This window comes from Bacillus rossius, chromosome 3 (assembly GCF_032445375.1).
Source record: "Bacillus rossius redtenbacheri isolate Brsri chromosome 3, Brsri_v3, whole genome shotgun sequence".
Classification (NCBI taxonomy): Eukaryota; Metazoa; Arthropoda; class Insecta; order Phasmatodea; family Bacillidae; genus Bacillus; species Bacillus rossius.
In genome coordinates, this window is record NC_086332.1 from 58,538,988 (window position 1) to 58,559,374 (window position 20,387).

At 48.1% G+C, this 20,387-nt stretch overlaps 1 protein-coding gene across 5 annotated transcripts in view; it reads right to left on the bottom strand.

Annotated features, from left to right (window-relative positions):
- LOC134530757 (RNA-binding protein Musashi homolog Rbp6) overlaps positions 1-20,387 on the bottom strand; it is a 1,338,028-nt gene that overhangs the window by 12,498 nt on the left and 1,305,143 nt on the right. For 4 of the 5 annotated variants that reach the window (XM_063365896.1, XM_063365899.1, XM_063365901.1 and 1 more), the window contains one exon: positions 19,470-19,705. In XM_063365896.1, the coding sequence (XP_063221966.1) occupies positions 19,470-19,705 (236 nt within the window). The remainder of the gene's footprint in view (positions 1-19,469; positions 19,706-20,387) is intronic. The other variant, XM_063365898.1, reaches the window with a different exon arrangement.

The window sequence follows — 20,387 nt, forward strand, 5'->3', positions numbered from 1 at the left end:
TAATCATGATCACATTTCATGTTAATGTGCCTCATGACGAGTGTACTCAACGAGGTGTATTGATAAATATTTCAATGGTAAATATCTGGCTTAATAGCATTATAACTATTTTAGCAGTCGTTTAGAGCAAGCAATGATCATAACAAAATAATTATAGATACGTTTAGTGGTAAATTTTAAACTCGGCTTCATTTAACTTACCATTAAAGGTAATCACATTCTCATACCAATTTCCCATAACATAAACATTGCATTTTTTTTAGTTTTTTAGGGTATCTACTATTTGTAAAATAAAATCAGACAATTATTATTATTAGAATTATTATAATTTTTTCACTCGTCAGAAGTTTATTTTAGTTTCCACGGTTGCGAAATGCTTACAAATTCACTTTATAATCCTATCTTCGACACCTTTCTTCAAAACTGCTCCGAATATGCAAAAAAAATCAAGATGGCGGGTGAAACAGCGCAGAGCTATAATAATCCGTCCGGTATTGAAACACCACGAATATTCTATCGCTATCACCAACACCCGATCAGTCTCGAACATGTTCGAACTTCACCAGTCGCTCGCGCAACTTCGCCGCTCGCTCGTGCAACTTCGCGGTTGGAATATAAAACTCTTCATTTCTACTCTGTCCAACTCTTTAAACCAACCATCCTATCTCCTGTATTTTACTACACTTTCAACAATGTTTTTTATTATTGTGTTATTCTGTCAATAACCAATTTCTGTCAATAACCAATAGCTACCATATGTGTCATATGGTGAAGAAACAAAAAAAAATTCTTTTAAAAATATTATTCATAAAAAATAAACCTAAGTATAAGTGCCATGAAATAATGTAAGGAACACAAACATATAGAACATATTTTTTAATACTGTTGATTTTGAAGAAACTCCGGAATACGGATCTCCCTTTCTAACTTCTTTATATTTTAACCTTTTCAATCCAAATTTTGAAATTTTACCCTCAAAATTTACTCGAAAATTTAGGATTGGTTTGAATATGTTCCTTATATTCTATCTTTTATTATTTAAAAAATTCGCAATTCACCGACTTAAATATTAGTGATCAATAGTAATGGTAGTAAATAAAACATATTAATTAAAAATGCTTATTCTATCTAGATTTTAAAAATTGAGTCTAATATTGCATTTCGGCCAAACCTAGTTGCCAAGTAAAATAAATAAGTTCAACAGCACACAGTTGAGTTCTTTGGCATTAGCTTCGAATTGTATAAACTTAAAGACCTAATACTCTGGGCGAGCTTAGAAGCACCTCACACTATCCCATTCTTGGTCAAATTGATCCAAATTTGAATATTACTAGAAGATTTGATGGCAAAGATAACCATCGGACCGTCATAACTTCTTTAATGGAATTTTATGTACAATAGTTTCAATCAATCAAAATCCTCCCGCTGCATACATAATTTGTTTTCTGATTTACCAGTTTTTGTGGTATTTTATTCAAGTGTTAATGTTGAGAGACAATGTGTATGTTTATTGCTATGATTATTAGACTACATTTGTTTATCTGATGCTAGATTTTGGGTGTGAATGTGGATTGTCAGCCGCCTTATTGGATTTGTGAATCACGGACACCATCTTGACCTTAAATATTTTCCTTTTAAGTCCAAAAATGACACCAATATTCTAAGTGACACCAAATTTCCCTCTTACGAAATAAATTTAATTTTATTATTAAACGTAATTTACTAAAAATAAATATTTAATTTGTTTTAAGAATCAGGGTGTTATAACAAAAATTTATAAAATAGACTTTATATTATATGTGATGTACTCAAGAGACTGTCTCACTACTTTGAACACTATTATTTAAAACCATTGTTGCAAACACAATTTGAGAAAACATTCAGTTTGTTTCAAATTATATTGACAATAAATGTGATAAATTAAGAGGGACATAACAAAACACATTTTCAACATTCCTACTAGCAATTTCCTACGCTATCATAAGTACCATTGGTTTTTATAGAGTCTTCTTTCTCCTTGCTCATGTAAGACCATAATAAAAACCGAAAAAAATAGATACTGTAAATTATATACTTATATACAATATCTTCAGTAATTAACGACTAAAAAGCATTCAAATTTATTACTTTATTGTGGGTTATTTGTGTGTGTATGTTTGTTTATGTGTGTATGTGCATATATATATATATATGCACATAAATACATATATATAATGTAAAAGACGCTCCAACCTCTCTTTAAATAATTAAAATTAAATTATAAAATGGTATCAGTACCATAATAGCAAATTTGCATTCTATAGTAATTTGCCGCAATTAAAATTAGTGTATGCGAGGAGCTAATATCTCCTGCTACAGACTACACACACGGCCGAGCGAGCTGATGGGTGTCTGGATGTGGACTACGGGGCCTGAAGAGCTGTGAGCAACTGCTACCTCCTGCTACAGACTACACACATGGCCGAGCGAGCTGATGGGTGGGTGCCTGGATGTGGACTACGGGGCCTGAAGAGCTGTGAGGAGCTGCTATCTCCTGCTACAGACTACACACATGGCCGAGCGAGCTGATTGGTGGGTGCCTGGATATGGACTACGGGGCCTGAAGAGCTGTGAGGAGCTGCTATCTCCTGCTACAGACTACACACATGGCCGAGCGAGCTGATGGGTGGGTGCCTGGATATGGACTACGGGGCCTGAAGAGCTGTGAGGAGCTGCTCTCTCCTGCTACAGACTACACACATGGCCGAGCGAGCTGATGGGTGCCTGGATGTGGACTACGGGGCCTGAAGAGCTGTGAGGAGCTGCTATCTCCTGCTACAGACTACACACATGGCCGAGCGAGCTGATGGGTGGGTGCTTGGATGTGGACTACGGGGCCTGAAGAGCTGTGAGGAGCTGCTATCTCCTGCTACAGACTACACACATGGCCGAGCGAGCTGATGGGTGGGTGCCTGGATGTGGACTACGGGGCCTGAAGAGCTGTGAGGAGCTGCTATCTCCTGCTACAGACTACACACATGGCCGAGCGAGCTGATGGGTGGGTGCTTGGATGTGGACTACGGGGCCTGAAGAGCTGTGAGGAGCTGCTATCTCCTGCTACAGACTACACACATGGCCGAGCGAGCTGATGGGTGGGTGCTTGGATGTGGACTACGGGGCCTGAAGAGCTGTGAGGAGCTGCTATCTCCTGCTACAGACTACACACATGGCCGAGCGAGCTGATGGGTGGGTGCCTGGATGTGGACTACGGGGCCTGAAGAGCTGTGAGGAGCTGCTATCTCCTGCTACAGACTACACACATGGCCGAGCGAGCTGATGGGTGGGTGCCTGGATGCGGACTACGGGGCCTGAAGAGCTGTGAGGAGCTGCTATCTCCTGCTACAGACTACACACATGGCCGAGCGAGCTGATGGGTGCCTGGATGTGGACTACGGAGCCTTAAGAGCTGTGAGGAGCTGCTATCTCCTGCTACAGACTACACACATGGCCGAGCGAGCTGATGGGTGGGTGCTTGGATGTGGACTACGGGGCCTGAAGAGCTGTGAGGAGCTGCTATCTCCTGCTACAGACTACACACATGGCCGAGCGAGCTGATGGGTGGGTGCTTGGATGTGGACTACGGGGCCTGAAGAGCTGTGAGGAGCTGCTATCTCCTGCTACAGACTACACACATGGCCGAGCGAGCTGATGGGTGGGTGCCTAGATGTGGACTACGGGGCCTGAAGAGCTGTGAGGAGCTGCTATCTCCTGCTACAGACTACACACATGGCCGAGCTAACTGATGGGTGGGTGCCTGGATGTGGACTACGGGGCCTGAAGAGCTGTGAGGAGCTGCTATCTCCTGCTACAGACAACACACATGGCCGAGCGAGCTGATGGGTGGGTGCCTGGATATGGACTACGGGGCCTGAAGAGCTGTGAGGAGCTGCTATCTCCTGCTACAGACTACACACATGGCCGAGCGAGCTGATGGGTGGGTGCCTGGATGTGGACTACGGGGCCTGAAGAGCTGTGAGGAGCTGCTATCTCCTGCTACAGACTACACACATGGCCGAGCGAGCTGATGGGTGGGTGCTTGGATGTGGACTACGGGGCCTGAAGAGCTGTGAGGAGCTGCTATCTCCTGCTACAGACTACACACATGGCCGAGCGAGCTGATGGGTGGGTGCTTGGATGTGGACTACGGGGCCTGAAGAGCTGTGAGGAGCTGCTATCTCCTGCTACAGACTACACACATGGCCGAGCGAGCTGATGGGTGGGTGCCTGGATGTGGACTACGGGGCCTGAAGATCTGTGAGGAGCTGCTATCTCCTGCTACAGACTACACACATGGCCGAGCGAGCTGATGGGTGCCTGGATGTGGACTACGGGGCCTGAAGAGCTGTGAGGAGCTGCTATCTCCTGCTACAGACTACACACATGGCCGAGCGAGCTGCCAGGAGCTTGGATGTGGACTACAGGGCCTGAAGAGCTGTGAGGAGCTGCTATCTCCTGCTACAGACTACACACATGGCCGAGCGAGCTGATGGGTGCCTGGATGTGGACTACGGGGCCTGAAGAGCTGTGAGGAGCTGCTATCTCCTCCTACAGACTACACACATGGCCGAGCGAGCTGATGGGTGGGTGCCTGGATGTGGACTACGGGGCCTGAAGAGCTGTGAGGAGCTGCTATCTCCTGCTACAGACTACACACATGGCCGAGCGAGCTGATGGGTGGGTGCCTGGATGTGGACTACGGGGCCTGAAGAGCTGTGAGGAGCTGCTATCTCCTGCTACAGACTACACACATGGCCGAGCGAGCTGATGGGTGGGTGCTTGGATGTGGACTACGGGGCCTGAAGAGCTGTGAGGAGCTGCTTTCTCCTGCTACAGACTACACACATGGCCGAGCGAGCTGATGGGTGGGTGCTTGGATGTGGACTACGGGGCCTGAAGAGCTGTGAGGAGCTGCTATCTCCTGCTACAGACTACACACATGGCCGAGCGAGCTGATGGGTGGGTGCCTGGATGTGGACTACGGGGCCTGAAGAGCTGTGAGGAGCTGCTATCTCCTGCTACAGACTACACACATGGCCGAGCGAGCTGATGGGTGGGTGCCTGGATGTGGACTACGGGGCCTGAAGAGCTGTGAGGAGCTGCTATCTCCTGCTACAGACTACACACATGGCCGAGCGAGCTGATTGGTGCCTGGATGTGTACTACGGAGCCTGAAGAGCTGTGAGGAGCTGCTATCTCCTGCTACAGACTACACACATGGCCGAGCGAGCTGATGGGTGGGTGCTTGGATGTGGACTACGGGGCCTGAAGAGCTGTGAGGTGCTGCTATCTCCTGCTACAGACTACACACATGGCCGAGCGAGCTGATGGGTGGGTGCTTGGATGTGGACTACGGGGCCTGAAGAGCTGTGAGGAGCTGCTATCTCCTGCTACAGACTACACACATGGCCGAGCGAGCTGATGGGTGGGTGCCTGGATGTGGACTACGGGGCCTGAAGAGCTGTGAGGAGCTGCTATCACCTGCTACAGACTACACACATGGCCGAGCGAGCTGATGGGTGGGTGCTTGGATGTGGACTACGGGGCCTGAAGAGCTGTGAGGAGCTGCTATCTCCTGCTACAGACTACACACATGGCCGAGCGAGCTGATGGGTGGGTGCTTGGATGTGGACTACGGGGCCTGAAGAGCTGTGAGGAGCTGCTGTCTCCTGCTACAGACTACACACATGGCCGAGCGAGCTGATGGGTGGGTGCCTGGATGTGGACTACGGGGCCTGAAGAGCTGTGAGGAGCTGCTATCTCCTGCTACAGAATACACACATGGCCGAGCGAGCTGATGGGTGCCTGGATGTGGACTACGGGGCCTGAAGAGCTGTGAGGAGCTGCTATCTCCTGCTACAGACTACACACATGGCCGAGCGAGCTGCCAGGAGCTTGGATGTGGACTACAGGGCCTGAAGAGCTGTGAGGAGCTGCTATCTCCTGCTACAGACTACACACATGGCCGAGCGAGCTGCCAGGAGCTTGGATGTGGACTACGGGGCCTGAAGAGCTGTGAGGAGCTGCTATCTCCTGCTACAGACTACACACATGGCCGAGCGAGCTGATGGGTGGGTGCTTGGATGTGGACTACGGGGCCTGAAGAGCTGTGAGGAGCTGCTATCTCCTGCTACAGACTACACACATGGCCGAGCGAGCTGATGGGTGGGTGCTTGGATGTGGACTACGGGGCCTGAAGAGCTGTGAGGAGCTGCTATCTCCTGCTACAGACTACACACATGGCCGAGCGAGCTGATGGGTGGGTGATTGGATGTGGACTACGGGGCCTGAAGAGCTGTGAGGAGCTGCTATCTCCTGCTACAGACTACACACATGGCCGAGCGAGCTGATGGGTGGGTGCCTGGATGTGGACTACGGAGCCTGAAGAGCTGTGAGGAGCTGCTATCTCCTGCTACAGACTACACACATGGCCGAGCGAGCTAATGGGTGGGTGCCTGGATGTGGACTACGGGGCCTGAAGAGCTGTGAGGAGCTGCTACCTCCTGCTACAGACTACACACATTCCGAACGAGCTGATGGGTGCCTGGATGTGGACTACGGGGCCTGAAGAGCTGTGAGGAGCTGCTATCTCCTGCTACAGACTACACACATGGCCGAGCGAGCTGCCAGGAGCTTGGATGTGGACTACGGGGCCTGAAGAGCTGTGAGGAGCTGCTATCTCCTGCTACAGACTACACAAATGGCCGAGCGAGCTGATGGGTGGGTGCTTGGATGTGGACTACGGGGCCTGAAGAGCTGTGAGGAGCTGCTATCTCCTGCTACAGACTACACACATGGCCGAGCGAGCTGATCGGTGGGTGCTTGGATGTGGACTACGGGGCCTGAAGAGCTGTGAGGAGCTGCTATCTCCTGCTACAGACTACACACATGGCCGAGCGAGCTGATGGGTGGGTGCTTGGATGTGGACTACGGGGCCTGAAGAGCTGTGAGGAGCTGCTATCTCCTGCTACAGACTACACACATGGCCGAGCGAGCTGATGGGTGGGTGCCTGGATGTGGACTACGGGGCCTGAAGAGCTGTGAGGAGCTGCTATCTCCTGCTACAGACTACACACATGGCCGAGCGAGCTGATGGGTGGGTGCCTGGATGTGGACTACGGGGCCTGAAGAGCTGTGAGGAGCTGCTATCTCCTGCTACAGACTACACACATGGCCGAGCGAGCTGCCAGGAGCTTGGATGTGGACTACGGGGCCTGAAGAGCTGTGAGGAGCTGCTATCTCCTGCTACAGACTACACACATGGCCGAGCGAGCTGCCAGGAGCTTGGATGTGGACTACGGGGCCTGAAGAGCTGTGAGGAGCTGCTACCTCCTGCTACAGACTACACACATGGCCGAACGAGCTGATGGGTGCCTGGATGTGGACTACGGGGCCTGAAGAGCTGTGAGGAGCTGCTATCTCCTGCTACAGACTACACACATGGCCGAGCGAGCTGATGGGTGGGTGCCTGGATGTGGACTACGGGGCCTGAAGAGCTGTGAGGAACTGCTATTACCTGCTACAGACTACACACATGGCCGAGCGAGCTTATGGGTGCCTGGATGTGGACTACGGGGCCTGAAGAGCTGTGAGGAGCTGCTATCTCCTGCTACAGACTACACACATGGCCAAGCGAGCTGCCAGGAGCTTGGATGTGGACTACGGGGCCTGAAGAGCTGTGAGGAGCTGATACCTCCTGCTACAGACTACACACATGGCCGAACGAGCTGATGGGTGCCTGGATGTGGACTACGGGGCCTGAAGAGCTGTGAGGAGCTGCTATCTCCTACTACAGACTACACACATGGCCGAGCGAGCTGATGGGTGGGTGCCTGGATGTGGACTACGGGGCCTGAAGAGCTGTGAGGAACTGCTATCTCCTGCTACAGACTACACACATGGCCGAGCGAGCTGATGGGTGCCTGGATGTGGACTACGGGGCCTGAAGAGCTGTGAGGAGCTGCTATCTCCTGCTACAGACTACACACATGGCCGAGCGAGCTGATGGGTGGGTGCTTGGATGTGGACTACGGGGCCTGAAGAGCTGTGAGGAGCTGCTATCTCCTGCTACAGACTACACACATGGCCGAGCGAGCTGATGGGTGGGTGCTTGGATGTGGACTACGGGGCCTGAAGAGCTGTGAGGAGCTGCTATCTCCTGCTACAGACTACACACATGGCCGAGCGAGCTGATGGGTGGGTGCCTGGATGTGGACTACGGGGCCTGAAGAGCTGTGAGGAGCTGCTATCTCCTGCTACAGACTACACACATGGCCGAGCGAGCTGATGGGTGGGTGCCTGGATGTGGACTACGGGGCCTGAAGAGCTGTGAGGAGCTGCTATCTCCTGCTACAGACAACACACATGGCCGAGCGAGCTGATGGGTGGGTGCCTGGATGTGGACTACGGGGCCTGAAGAGCTGTGAGGAGCTGCTATCTCCTGCTACAGACTACACACATGGCCAGGCGAGCTGATGGGTGGGTGCCTGGATGTGGACTACGGGGCCTGAAGAGCTGTGAGGAGCTGCTATCTCCTGCTACAGACTACACACATGGCCGAGCGAGCTGATGGGTGCTTGGATGTGGACTACGGGGCCTGAAGAGCTGTGAGGAGCTGCTATCTCCTGCTACAGACTACACACATGGCCGAGCGAGCTGATGGGTGGGTGCTTGGATGTGGACTACGGGGCCTGAAGAGCTGTGAGGAGCTGCTATCTCCTGCTACAGACTACACACATGGCCGAGCGAGCTGATGGGTGGGTGCCTGGATGTGGACTACGGGGCCTGAAGAGCTGTGAGGAGCTGCTATTTCCTGCTACAGACTACACACATGGCCGAGCGAGCTGATGGGTGCCTGGATGTGGACTACGGGGCCTGAAGAGCTGTGAGGAGCTGCTATCTCCTGCTACAGACTACACACATGGCCGAGCGAGCTGCCAGGAGCTTGGATGTGGACTACAGGGCCTGAAGAGCTGTGAGGAGCTGCTATCTCCTGCTACAGACTACACACATGGCCGAGCGAGCTGCCAGGAGCTTGGATGTGGACTACGGGGCCTGAAGAGCTGTGAGGAGCTACTATCTCCTGCTACAGACTACACACATGGCCGAGCGAGCTGCCAGGAGCTTGGATGTGGACTACGGGGCCTGAAGAGCTGTGAGGAGCTGCTATCTCCTGCTACAGACTACACACATGGCCGAGCGAGCTGATGGGTGGGTGCTTGGATGTGGACTACGGGGCCTGAAGAGCTGTGAGGAGCTGCTATCTCCTGCTACAGACTACACACATGGCCGAGCGAGCTGATGGGTGGGTGCTTGGATGTGGACTACGGGGCCTGAAGAGCTGTGAGGAGCTGCTATCTCCTGCTACAGACTACAAACATGGCCGAGCGAGCTGATGGGTGGGTGCTTGGATGTGGACTACGGGGCCTGAAGAGCTGTAAGGAGCTGCTATCTCCTGCTACAGACTACACACATGGCCGAGCGAGCTGATGGGTGGGTGCCTGGATGTGGACTACGGAGCCTGAAGAGCTGTGAGGAGCTGCTATCTCCTGCTACAGACTACACACATGGCCGAGCGAGCTGATGGGTGGGTGCCTGGATGTGGACTACGGAGCCTGAAGAGCTGTGAGGAGCTGCTATCTCCTGCTACAGACTACACACATGGCCGAGCGAGCTAATGGGTGGGTGCCTGGATGTGGACTACGGGGCCTGAAGAGCTGTGAGGAGCTGCTATCTCCTGCTACAGACTACACACATGGCCGTGCGAGCTGATGGGTGCCTGGATGTGGACTACGGGACCTGAAGAGCTGTGAGGAGCTGCTATCTCCTGCTACAAACTACACACATGGCCGAGCGAGCTGCCAGGAGCTTGGATGTGGACTACGGGGCCTGAAGAGCTGTGAGGAGCTGCTACCTCCTGCTACAGACTACACACATGGCCGAGCGAGCTGCCAGGAGCTTGGATGTGGACTACGGGGCCTGAAGAGCTGTGAGGAGCTGCTATCTCCTGCTACAGACTACACACATGGCCGAGCGAGCTGCCAGGAGCTTGGATGTGGACTACGGGGCCTGAAGAGCTGTGAGGAGCTGCTATCTCCTGCTACAGACTACACACATGGCCGAGCGAGCTGATGGGTGGGTGCTTGGATGTGGACTACGGGGCCTGAAGAGCTGTGAGGAGCTGCTATCTCCTGCTACAGACTACACACATGGCCGAGCGAGCTGATGGGTGGGTGCTTGGATGTGGACTACGGGGCCTGAAGAGCTGTGAGGAGCTGCTATCTCCTGCTACAGACTACACACATGGCCGAGCGAGCTGATGGGTGGGTGCCTGGATGTGGACTACGGGGCCTGAAGAGCTGTGAGGAGCTGCTATCTCCTGCTACAGACTACACACAAGGCCGAGCGAGCTGATGGGTGGGTGCCTGGATGCGGACTACGGGGCCTGAAGAGCTGTGAGGAGCTGCTATCTCCTGCTACAAACTACACACATGGCCGAGCGAGCTGCCAGGAGCTTGGATTTGGACTACGGGGCCTGAAGAGCTGTGAGGAGCTGCTACCTCCTGCTACAGACTACACACATGGCCGAACGAGCTGATGGGTGCCTGGATGTGGACTACGGGGCCTGAAGAGCTGTGAGGAGCTGCTATCTCCTGCTACAGACTACACACATGGCCGAGCGAGCTGATGGGTGGGTGCCTGGATGTGGACTACGGGGCCTGAAGAGCTGTGAGGAGCTGCTATCTCCTGCTACAGACTACACACATGGCCGAGCGAGCTGATGGGTGCCTGGATGTGGACTACGGGGCCTGAAGAGCTGTGAGGAGCTGCTATCTCCTGCTACAGACTACACACATGGCCGAGCGAGCTGATGGGTGGGTGCTTGGATGTGGACTACGGGGCCTGAAGAGCTGTGAGGAGCTGCTACCTCCTGCTACAGACTACACACATGGCCGAACGAGCTGATGGGTGCCTGGATGTGGACTACGGGGCCTGAAGAGCTGTGAGGAGCTGCTATCTCCTGCTACAGACTACACACATGGCCGAGCGAGCTAATGGGTGGGTGCCTGGATGTGGAATACGGGGCCTGAAGAGCTGTGAGGAGCTGCTATCTCCTGCTACAGACTACACACATGGCCGAGCGAGCTGATGGGTGGGTGCCTGGATGTGGACTACGGGGCCTGAAGAGCTGTGAGGAGCTGTTATCTCCTGCTACAGACTACACACATGGCCGAGCGAGCTGATGGGTGCCTGGATGTGGACTACGGGGCCTGAAGAGCTGTGAGGAGCTGCTATCTCCTGCTACAAACTACACATATGGCCGAGCGAGCTGATAGGTGGGTGCCTTGATGTGGACTACGGGGCCTGAAGAGCTGTGAGGAGCTGCTATCTCCTGCTACAGACTACACACATGGCCGAGCGAGCTGATGGGTGGGTGCCTTGATGTGGACTACGGGGCCTGAAGAGCTGTGAGGAGCTGCTATCTCCTGCTACAGACTACACACATGGCCGAGCGAGCTGCCAGGAGCTTGGATGTGGACTACGGGGCCTGAAGAGCTGTGAGGAGCTGCTATCTCCTGCTACAGACTACACACATGTTCGAGTGAGCTGATGGGTGCCTGGATGTGGACTACGGGGCCTGAAGAGCTGTGAGGAGCTGCTATCTCCTGCTACAGACTACACACATGGCCGAGCGAGCTGCCAGGAGCTTGGATGTGGACTACGGGGCCTGAAGAGCTGTGAGGAGCTGCTATCTCCTGCTACAGACTACACACATGGTCGAGCGAGCTGATGGGTGGGTGCCTTGATGTGGACTACGGGGCCTGAAGAGCTGTGAGGAGCTGCTATCTCCTGCTACAGACTACACACATGGCCGAGCGAGCTGATGGGTGCCTGGATGTGGACTACGGGGCCTGAAGAGCTGTGAGGAGCTGCTATCTCCTGCTACAGACTACACACATGGCCGAGCGAGCTGCCAGGAGCTTGGATGTGGACTACGGGGCCTGAAGAGCTGTGAGGAGCTGCTATCTCCTGCTACAGACTACACACTTGGCCGAGCGAGCTGATGGGTGGGTGCCTTGATGTGGACTACGGGGCCTGAAGAGCTGTGAGGAGCTGCTATCTCCTGCTACAGACTACACACATGGCCGAGCGAGCTGATGGGTGCCTGGATGTGGACTACGGGGCCTGAAGAGCTGTGAGGAGCTGCTATCTCCTGCTACAGACTACACACATGGCCGAGCGAGCTGATGGGTGGGTGCCTGGATGTGGACTACGGGGCCTGAAGAGCTGTGAGGAGCTGCTATCTTCTGCTACAGACTACACACATGGCCGAGCGAGCTGCCAGGAGCTTGGATGTGGCCTACGGAACCCAACGAGGTGCGATGGGCCGCGACCACCCGGTCGTCAGTTTTTGTCCCGTACGGCGCTAGTCCTGCCAGAGCCTCAAACTACCAAGTAAGGCCGGTGCCATCGTAATTTTTACTAATTTTTACGTATTTATCAAAACTGTGAACTTTTGCGAGTTTGTCCGCAGGGGACCTTTAGTTTGCCACAGACTAGTTAACGTAAAAGTAAAAATCATTTCACTTTTGATTCAGTGACCAGACACTTCACTGTGAAGACTTGCTTATTATTTGCTTAATCGCTCGCAGGGAAAAATCTGTTTGTATTTTGAGCGAGAATTCCTGCAACCTGCTGGCGATACTGACTTTCTGTTTACGTAAAACAGCTCTTCGCTCGCGCGAGCATTTTACACTAGTCAAGACACTGATAGTGTAAGTGTAACTCGGTGGACACCACGCAGCTGTGGACGTGACCTTGCGACGTGTTACGTCAAGATAATCATCGTTAATATTTGCAGAATTGATTTTCATAGACTTTTGGTCATGTCCGACCGCTAGTACATTTCGCTCGGATTGTTTATCTGTTGAAAGAGACTTTCGCCAAGAGACTTGCGGAAACGTCACTCCTGTGCATAATTGACATTTACTCAAGTTTCTTCAACTGCGAGGGAACATTGCCATTTTCTGTTAGTGTCCTGAAAAACTCTGTCAGAACACAGAAGGCCCGGACATGTTTTGCTTTTGCTCCGCAACATCCAACTTGAGTTATTTTGCGACGAATTCGCGAGACGCAATATTTTTTTCATTAAGAATATATGGTACTACCCACAGCCAAAATAAAGGGAACTTTTGTACAGAGACTTTAGACAAATATTTTAGTTAACTCATTTGGATTTATTTTTACTGCGCGCATTTAATTTAGGAATTTATTTTTACAACAGCTGCGCTTTGTCAAATATGAGGTGTTGTTAAAAGTCGTGATGGGGAAACAGAACGAGGCCGTGGTACTCATTTATGAAAACCTTAAGTAATGTCGTTCCCTGTTACCTTTACCTTTCAACCGTAACCCGAGTAGTGTTTGCAGAATATTTGTCAAATATTTCACATTTCTGCTACTTTGAATTTTTTATATGTTTTTATACTCACAGCAGGAGTTACACTATACCACTTACGATACTGCGTAATGACTTTTCAGAAATATTGAGTGGTTTTTCAACGACGTGTTTTAACACCTGGAACGTTGCAAGCTTTTTAGGCTATATTCCAAAACAATCTTTAAATACACATTTGGGGAAAGTAAAAGTTGAAATGAATCGAAATAAAGTAAAAACGTTGTGCACAAAAAGAAATATTATTGAAACATTTTCGGGTTCGATTATCAAAAATATAAAAATTAAGACACGTAAAGAAAATGATCCGCATATACTATTGTAACCGTGAAAAATTTAATAGCCGCAGATTGAAAATAATTTTTTTATCCAAAATATTTATGCATGTAGGTAGGTAACTAAGTAGGAGCACAATAATATTGAAACATATAAAAGCACACACTGAATAACATAATTTAACTTCTCAAACATTAAAATTTTGTACTCATATGCCACAAAATTGGGGAGCAAAAGCATTCATATTAACAAATTAGACAAAAAATATTAAGGAAGCATAATATATTATCTTGCTTTTAATATTTCGTGTTTTTGGACAATATTTTAAAAAAATATTATAATATCATTATATTTAATTTTTTATAAAAGGATTTTTCTACTAAAAATTATTACGTAATGGTTTTTATGATCTTAAAGGCAATTTTTTATGTCAATCGTAACATGTTCTCGAGGAATGAAATCGTACGGTATACAGTTTTGAATTAAACGTTGTATGCAGCCTTCGTCTTAAAACACTTTTATTTTCAGTATAACATTCATAAATAAATAACAATTTGGTTTTTCAAAAACACTGGAAAACTCTATTTATAATGCTTCGAAAATACCTAGTAATTTTTATTTATGAATGATATCCTAAAAACAGAGTTGTAAGACCTGGGCTGAATACGAATTTCATGCCTTCAGTCCGTGCTAGGACTGACATAAATTTGCCTTTAAGTTCATAAAGACTATTAAATACGTGCTTGTTTAGTAGGTAGCAACTTTTATAATCAAACAAGGAAAGGTATAATATGAATTTATTTAAAAAAAATTATGTAAAACACACTAAATACCATAGCAAAATAATTGCTACTTTCGCCTTAACGTGACTAGTGTTAAAGCGCACGGTTGCACGAAGAGCGGTGGAGAATGTGAGAAGCCCAAGCAAATAAACAAAATGAGTCGCAAAGACGCAGGTCCACGTCTAGTAGCGCCTGCGCGGGGACGTTGCGCGAGCGGTTACTCCTTACACGCGAGCCGAGCTCGCATGAATTATTCACGAGCCCGCGGTCGCTCAGCACTCGAGCCAACTCGGGAGGGCGCCGCGCCGCGCTCCGAGACTGGATCGCTTCGCTTCAATGCGCTTCGAGCGCGCCCCCGGGAACACATTTACTAGAAAACCACGCCCTACCTTCGCTCACCGCTGTTTTTATCCTGGCCAGCGAGCAGCAAGGAAGATGTGAGAGCGACACTGCCACGCGCGTCAAGCGCCCGGTCACCTCTAAGAACCTGGCAGAGAGAGATAGAGAGCGCGCCTACACGGGCACACGCACGTGGTGCCCACAGCTTCAGCAAGGGAAAAAAAAACACGCGTTTTTAAAACTGCTCATCATATTCGCGTGATGTCAATTAACGAAAAGCATTTAAGAATACGCCAAGGACGGATGAGCTGTTTCGTTTCCATATTTTGATTTTCAAACTAAAGCACTCAAGGGACTTGCAATATACCTTTATCTTAATTTCTACGCCATATATAGTTATGGTTATCGCTAAATTCTCATAGTAGCCCTATACACGACGCGAAGACAGCGCGTGGTTCAGAGAGGAGATACCGCGCCAGTTCAAAGAGGAAACACCGCTCCAGTTTAGAGAGGAGATACCGCGCCAGATCAAAGAGGAAACACCGCTCCAGTTCAGGGAGGAGATACCGCGCCAGTTCAAAGAGGAAACACCGTTCCAGTTCAGAGCGGAGATACCGCACCAGTTCGAAGAGGAAACACAGCTCCAGTTCAGAGAGGAGATACCGCGCCAGATCAAAGAGGAAACACCGCTCCAGTTCAGAGAGGAGATACCGCGCCAGTTCAAAGAGGAAACACCGTTCCAGTTCAGAGCGGAGATACCGCGCCAGTTCGAAGAGGAAACACCGCTCCAGTTCAGAGAGGAGATACCGCGCCAGATCAAAGAGGAAACACCGCTCCAGTTCAGAGAGGAGATACCACGTCAGATCAAAGAGGAAACACCGATCCAGTTCAGAGAGGAGATACCGCGCCAGATCAAAGAGGAAACACAGCTCCAGTTCAGAGAGGAGATACCGCGCCAGTTCAAAGAGGAAACACCGCTCCAGTTCAGAGAGGAGATACCGCGCCAGATCAAAGAGGAAACACAGCTACAGTTCAGAGAGGAGATACCGCGCCAGATCAAAGAGGAAAAACCGCTCCAGTTCAGAGGGGAAACACCGCTCCAGTTCAGAGAGGAGATACCACTCCAGTTCAGAGAGGAGATACCACTTCAGCTAGAGAGGAGATACTGCGCTAGAAGCACCAGCGCTAGAAGCACCAGCGACCGTCGCACTTACTATTCCGCCTCACTAACAAAAATATACACCTGACCTGGCAGGCCTCTTAAACGGTGATTCTAGAATTATACCGGTAGAATATGAAGCATCCTTTGGGCGATTTCGCAGGGTCCAAGTATAAATGTTTTGAAATAAATAAGTTCAAAAATAGCCATTTCCACCATTCGATTTAATACAATTTTTTTTTGACATACACCATTGCAGTTGTACACTGTTTGATTGGGAAAAATTCAAGAATGCAAAATAAAAAATAAAAATGATAAAAATCCACAGAGAACAAGCGAAAATAAGCTGATGACAAACATATGTAGCCAACGATGAAACTGGAAGGAATTAAGTCATGAAAAATTAACAGCACATGCGAACACATTAGACTAACAACGACAAGATAGTTTCAACAAGAACAGTAAATGCAGACCGACAACAAACTTGAACAACGCAATCAACATACGAACACAACTATAAAAATAACAGGTATTATGGACAACACATCGACGAACACAGTAGGTTTCCTATGACATACAGTGCAAAACTACATTGGCGTATGTCCAGAAAATTGAATTAAATCAATACTATCCCTTACAAATCATTTAAACATTTCCACCATGTTGAAGGGTATCTAAGGAATATTTTTTTTTCAAATTTTTGGAAAGAAAGCATTCCGCGTAGTTTTGGATTTTTTTTTTCCGTGCGAAAAACGGACTGTAATTGCGTTTAGTCGTTTTTATGAATAAAGCCGTACTTCGAACACTGTACAGAACGATTTCGCGCCAGGAATGGAAATCACAGACGACAGACGTGAACCGAGAGGGCCAGTCGAGGTTTGTATCGCCTGTCTCGTGCTTCCTCCGAGCGACTTGCAGGGCTCAGGAGTGGAAGTGCACTCAGTGGTCTGGAGAATTTCACGGTGAGCTAATCCTGTTTCTTTTAAAGTCGTAGATAATAAAAAATAAAAAATAAATGTTCATATTGACGAAATATCACACAGCATTTTAACTGGACTGTCTACAAGAATTTGCTTCAAGGTGACACCGGAACACTTGAAAAGATATCAGGACTTTGCACATTCCTGCATTTCTAGAATAATGTAGCTGGCATCAGTGGCGTAGTGGCGTAGTGGTGTGTGTGTGTGTATATATATATATATTAAATTTCAATTTTTCTCATGGATTCAAGAACAATCTGAAACATCATTCTATTTTGGATTATTTAGTTCGTATGACCCAACTCCCCGAGGAGGGGAACAGGACGTTTATACCTACCTATTCACTAACATAATATAACTTCATAATATTATTTTGATAATTTTATAAATTTTTATATTTTAGAAACATACAGTAGGTGAACAAAACTTTATTTATGTATTAAAATAAAAAAAACAATATTACGATTTATTGACGATTTTATGTTCACGAAGAAACCTTAGTAAACTTAGAAGTTAAGGGTTGCTCGGTGTATAAAGAAGACTCGCAAACAACTCCTGCGAGAATATAATAATTTCACAAGCATGGTTCTTATTTGACATATTTACTGAGTAGTAAACTAACGAAAAAAATTATAGTTGGTCAAAGTAAGGAAAAAATGAACTTTATTTTTAAGCTTACAATTATTGGAATAAATCTATTTAATAATTCTTTCCTCGTCAAACTTTTAATGTTCTGCTCTAAAAGGAAGTAAAATTTTCAGTCAATAAATTTCATATAGTGCATTATATGAAATTCGCGACTTTAAAAACTTTGCTTTGTTTTCTCTAGACGAGTTACAGGAGGAATAAACCAATTATTTTTATTAAATAAAAATCAAAGAATTTTTTCGTACTAAGTCACACATTTGTTTTCTCAGACATAGCCTCCATACAAAAGACCAGAATTAATTTTTTTACGTGAGTTTTATGGTACTAAGACACGAAATAAGTTTAAGGAAGCACTTCATAGACATAACACTTAATAATATATAAAAACAAAAATAAATTTAACACTGTCCCTGTGTTTACTGAATAATGCATCTGTCTCTGTACGTGCACATACTTGTATTTGTTTGTTCTGTTACTTGTCTGACTGTCTCTGGGCATGTTTCTATCTGAAGGTGTCTTAGTCTAAGTGTGTCTATCTCCACAAGTCTTTGCACGCACTTACATCAGTGTTTGTTTGCTTGTCTCAGTTGAGTGTCTGTTCATCTCCAGATGCCCTTGTTACGTTACTTTTCTGGCTCAATCTAGTCAAGTGTCTTTGAATAATTATGTACGTCTCTATACACAAGGTGTCTCAGAACTCCACGTCAAGCCGAGAACAGTGAAAATGCCAATTAATAACGTTTCTGAATAAAAGAAAACAAAAATGAAAAAAAGGTATATTATTTTTGAGTTATTGGCATTTTATTAAAAGATTTAAAAATCCCCACCCGGCACTAAATTATTAGATACCGTGATTCAAAGTTTTGTTGCAAAATTATAAATAAACCTAATATTGATAATAATTCAAAATAAAATCAAACAATATATATATATATGGGTAAAAAAATTCTTTGAACGACCCATATTTATCTCTATAACTATTCAATATATATATATATTTTTTAAAGATGTAGTCAGCGTTATAGCATTTTTAAATCTTGCTTGGATATAACATCTTTTAAATTAATTGCTAAGTTAGCATAGTAGTTTTTTTACTATACGAAAATTCAAAGATAATAGCATGTTCGATTTCATTTTCAATTGTTATTAATAATAATGGGGTTATTCAGAATTGCGTAAAAAAATTGTAATCTCAGTATATAATAATTTGGTAAAAAGGAGAGGATAAATGCCTGTAACTCTCAAAAAACTTTGTAACTTTTTCATTAATTTAAGTATTTGTTATGAGTGAAATCTTAGCTCTAGGTACACGGGATTTGGTAGCAGTAATTTCGTGAATAGAAAGGAAGCCACACGGAACGGAAGCGTGAAACCATGGTGCCGCTATTTATGGCGGGATGGCTCGAACCGAAGTTCACAAAGACAAACGGAAACTCGGAAACTTTAAGGTATTGTTACGAACGTGAGGAAGGCCGCGACGCTCGTGCAGGTGCAGAGCTGGGGGTTTAGTATATATTTTTTTCAAGTATTTTTTTTCTTTCATCGGAGGAGCTTTATTATATAGTTTCAAATTTCCGTCTGTAAACGGAATTCTAGCGGCGGGTGAAAAAAAAAACTACGTGTGATTCGCGTCAAGAAGTGTAGTTTAGAACACGTATGCTCGTATACTTATCGAGGTGGGTATTATTTTGAATCCCGCGTCCGAGCGAACGGGAACACGCAGGGTTGGGTCTCGGCCGGGCGTGGAGTCGTGCGGGGCCCCGAGGGAAGATAAGCGGTTAAGGCGGGCGACTTACGGGGCTATAGTTGATGGGAGCTCGACTCACCGCCAGGGCGGGGAAGCCGGACGGCTGCGGGCTGGCGGCCTGCACGTAGCCGGCGACGCTGTCGCCCGCCCCGGAGCCGTACATGTCGATGGGCCCGGGCGAGTTGGCGGGCGGGAAGGCGCCGCGCGTGCTCGCGCCGTGCGGCGAGGCGGGCGGGCCGAAGCCCTGCGCCGCGGCCGCCGCGGCCGCCTGGTAGTTGTTCATCACTGCAACCCAGGCCACCGCCGTCTCAGCCGCTTCGCTTCCAGGCGCTCGCGCTCACCAGCTCGCACGAGGGCTTTGAATATATATACTGTACAGAAGTCGCCAGCCCAGGTTAAAATTTCTAATACGGTTTTGAGGTAGTTGGTTAATTCACCGCCGCAATCGCCACCATCTTTAGGGCATCGACTTGTGGTGGTCCCTAGCGGACAAGTGCCGAACTCTTCAAACACCCCTTCCCCCTCCTGTTGAACGACGTTGAGCTGCAGTGAATGATGGATGAAGGGTGCAGGGAATGACAGCGGGCGACAGCGCTGCGCTCTAACGTGTAAATAACAACTAAGACGATACAGGGCGTTACGGCAGCGCACTGCAGCGGTGAAGTTCCCAAGCTGCTCATCATACGCTTCTGAAAAACGTAGAGTAAATCCTATCCACTCGCGACTTCTATACAGTATATATATTCAAAGCACGAGGGGGAGTAGTTCAGGTTACGTGGTGAGGAGGAGACGGCAGGGGGAGAGGTAGAGATGACGCAGCATACTTGCACACTTGCATGCTTGTACACTTGCACAACACACACACACACACACACAGGTTTACGACCTCAGCCAAACAGAAATATGTTTTCACCTCTGTCGCGAGTGGACTCCGCGCAACACACACTCTTTATTTACAAACCCTATG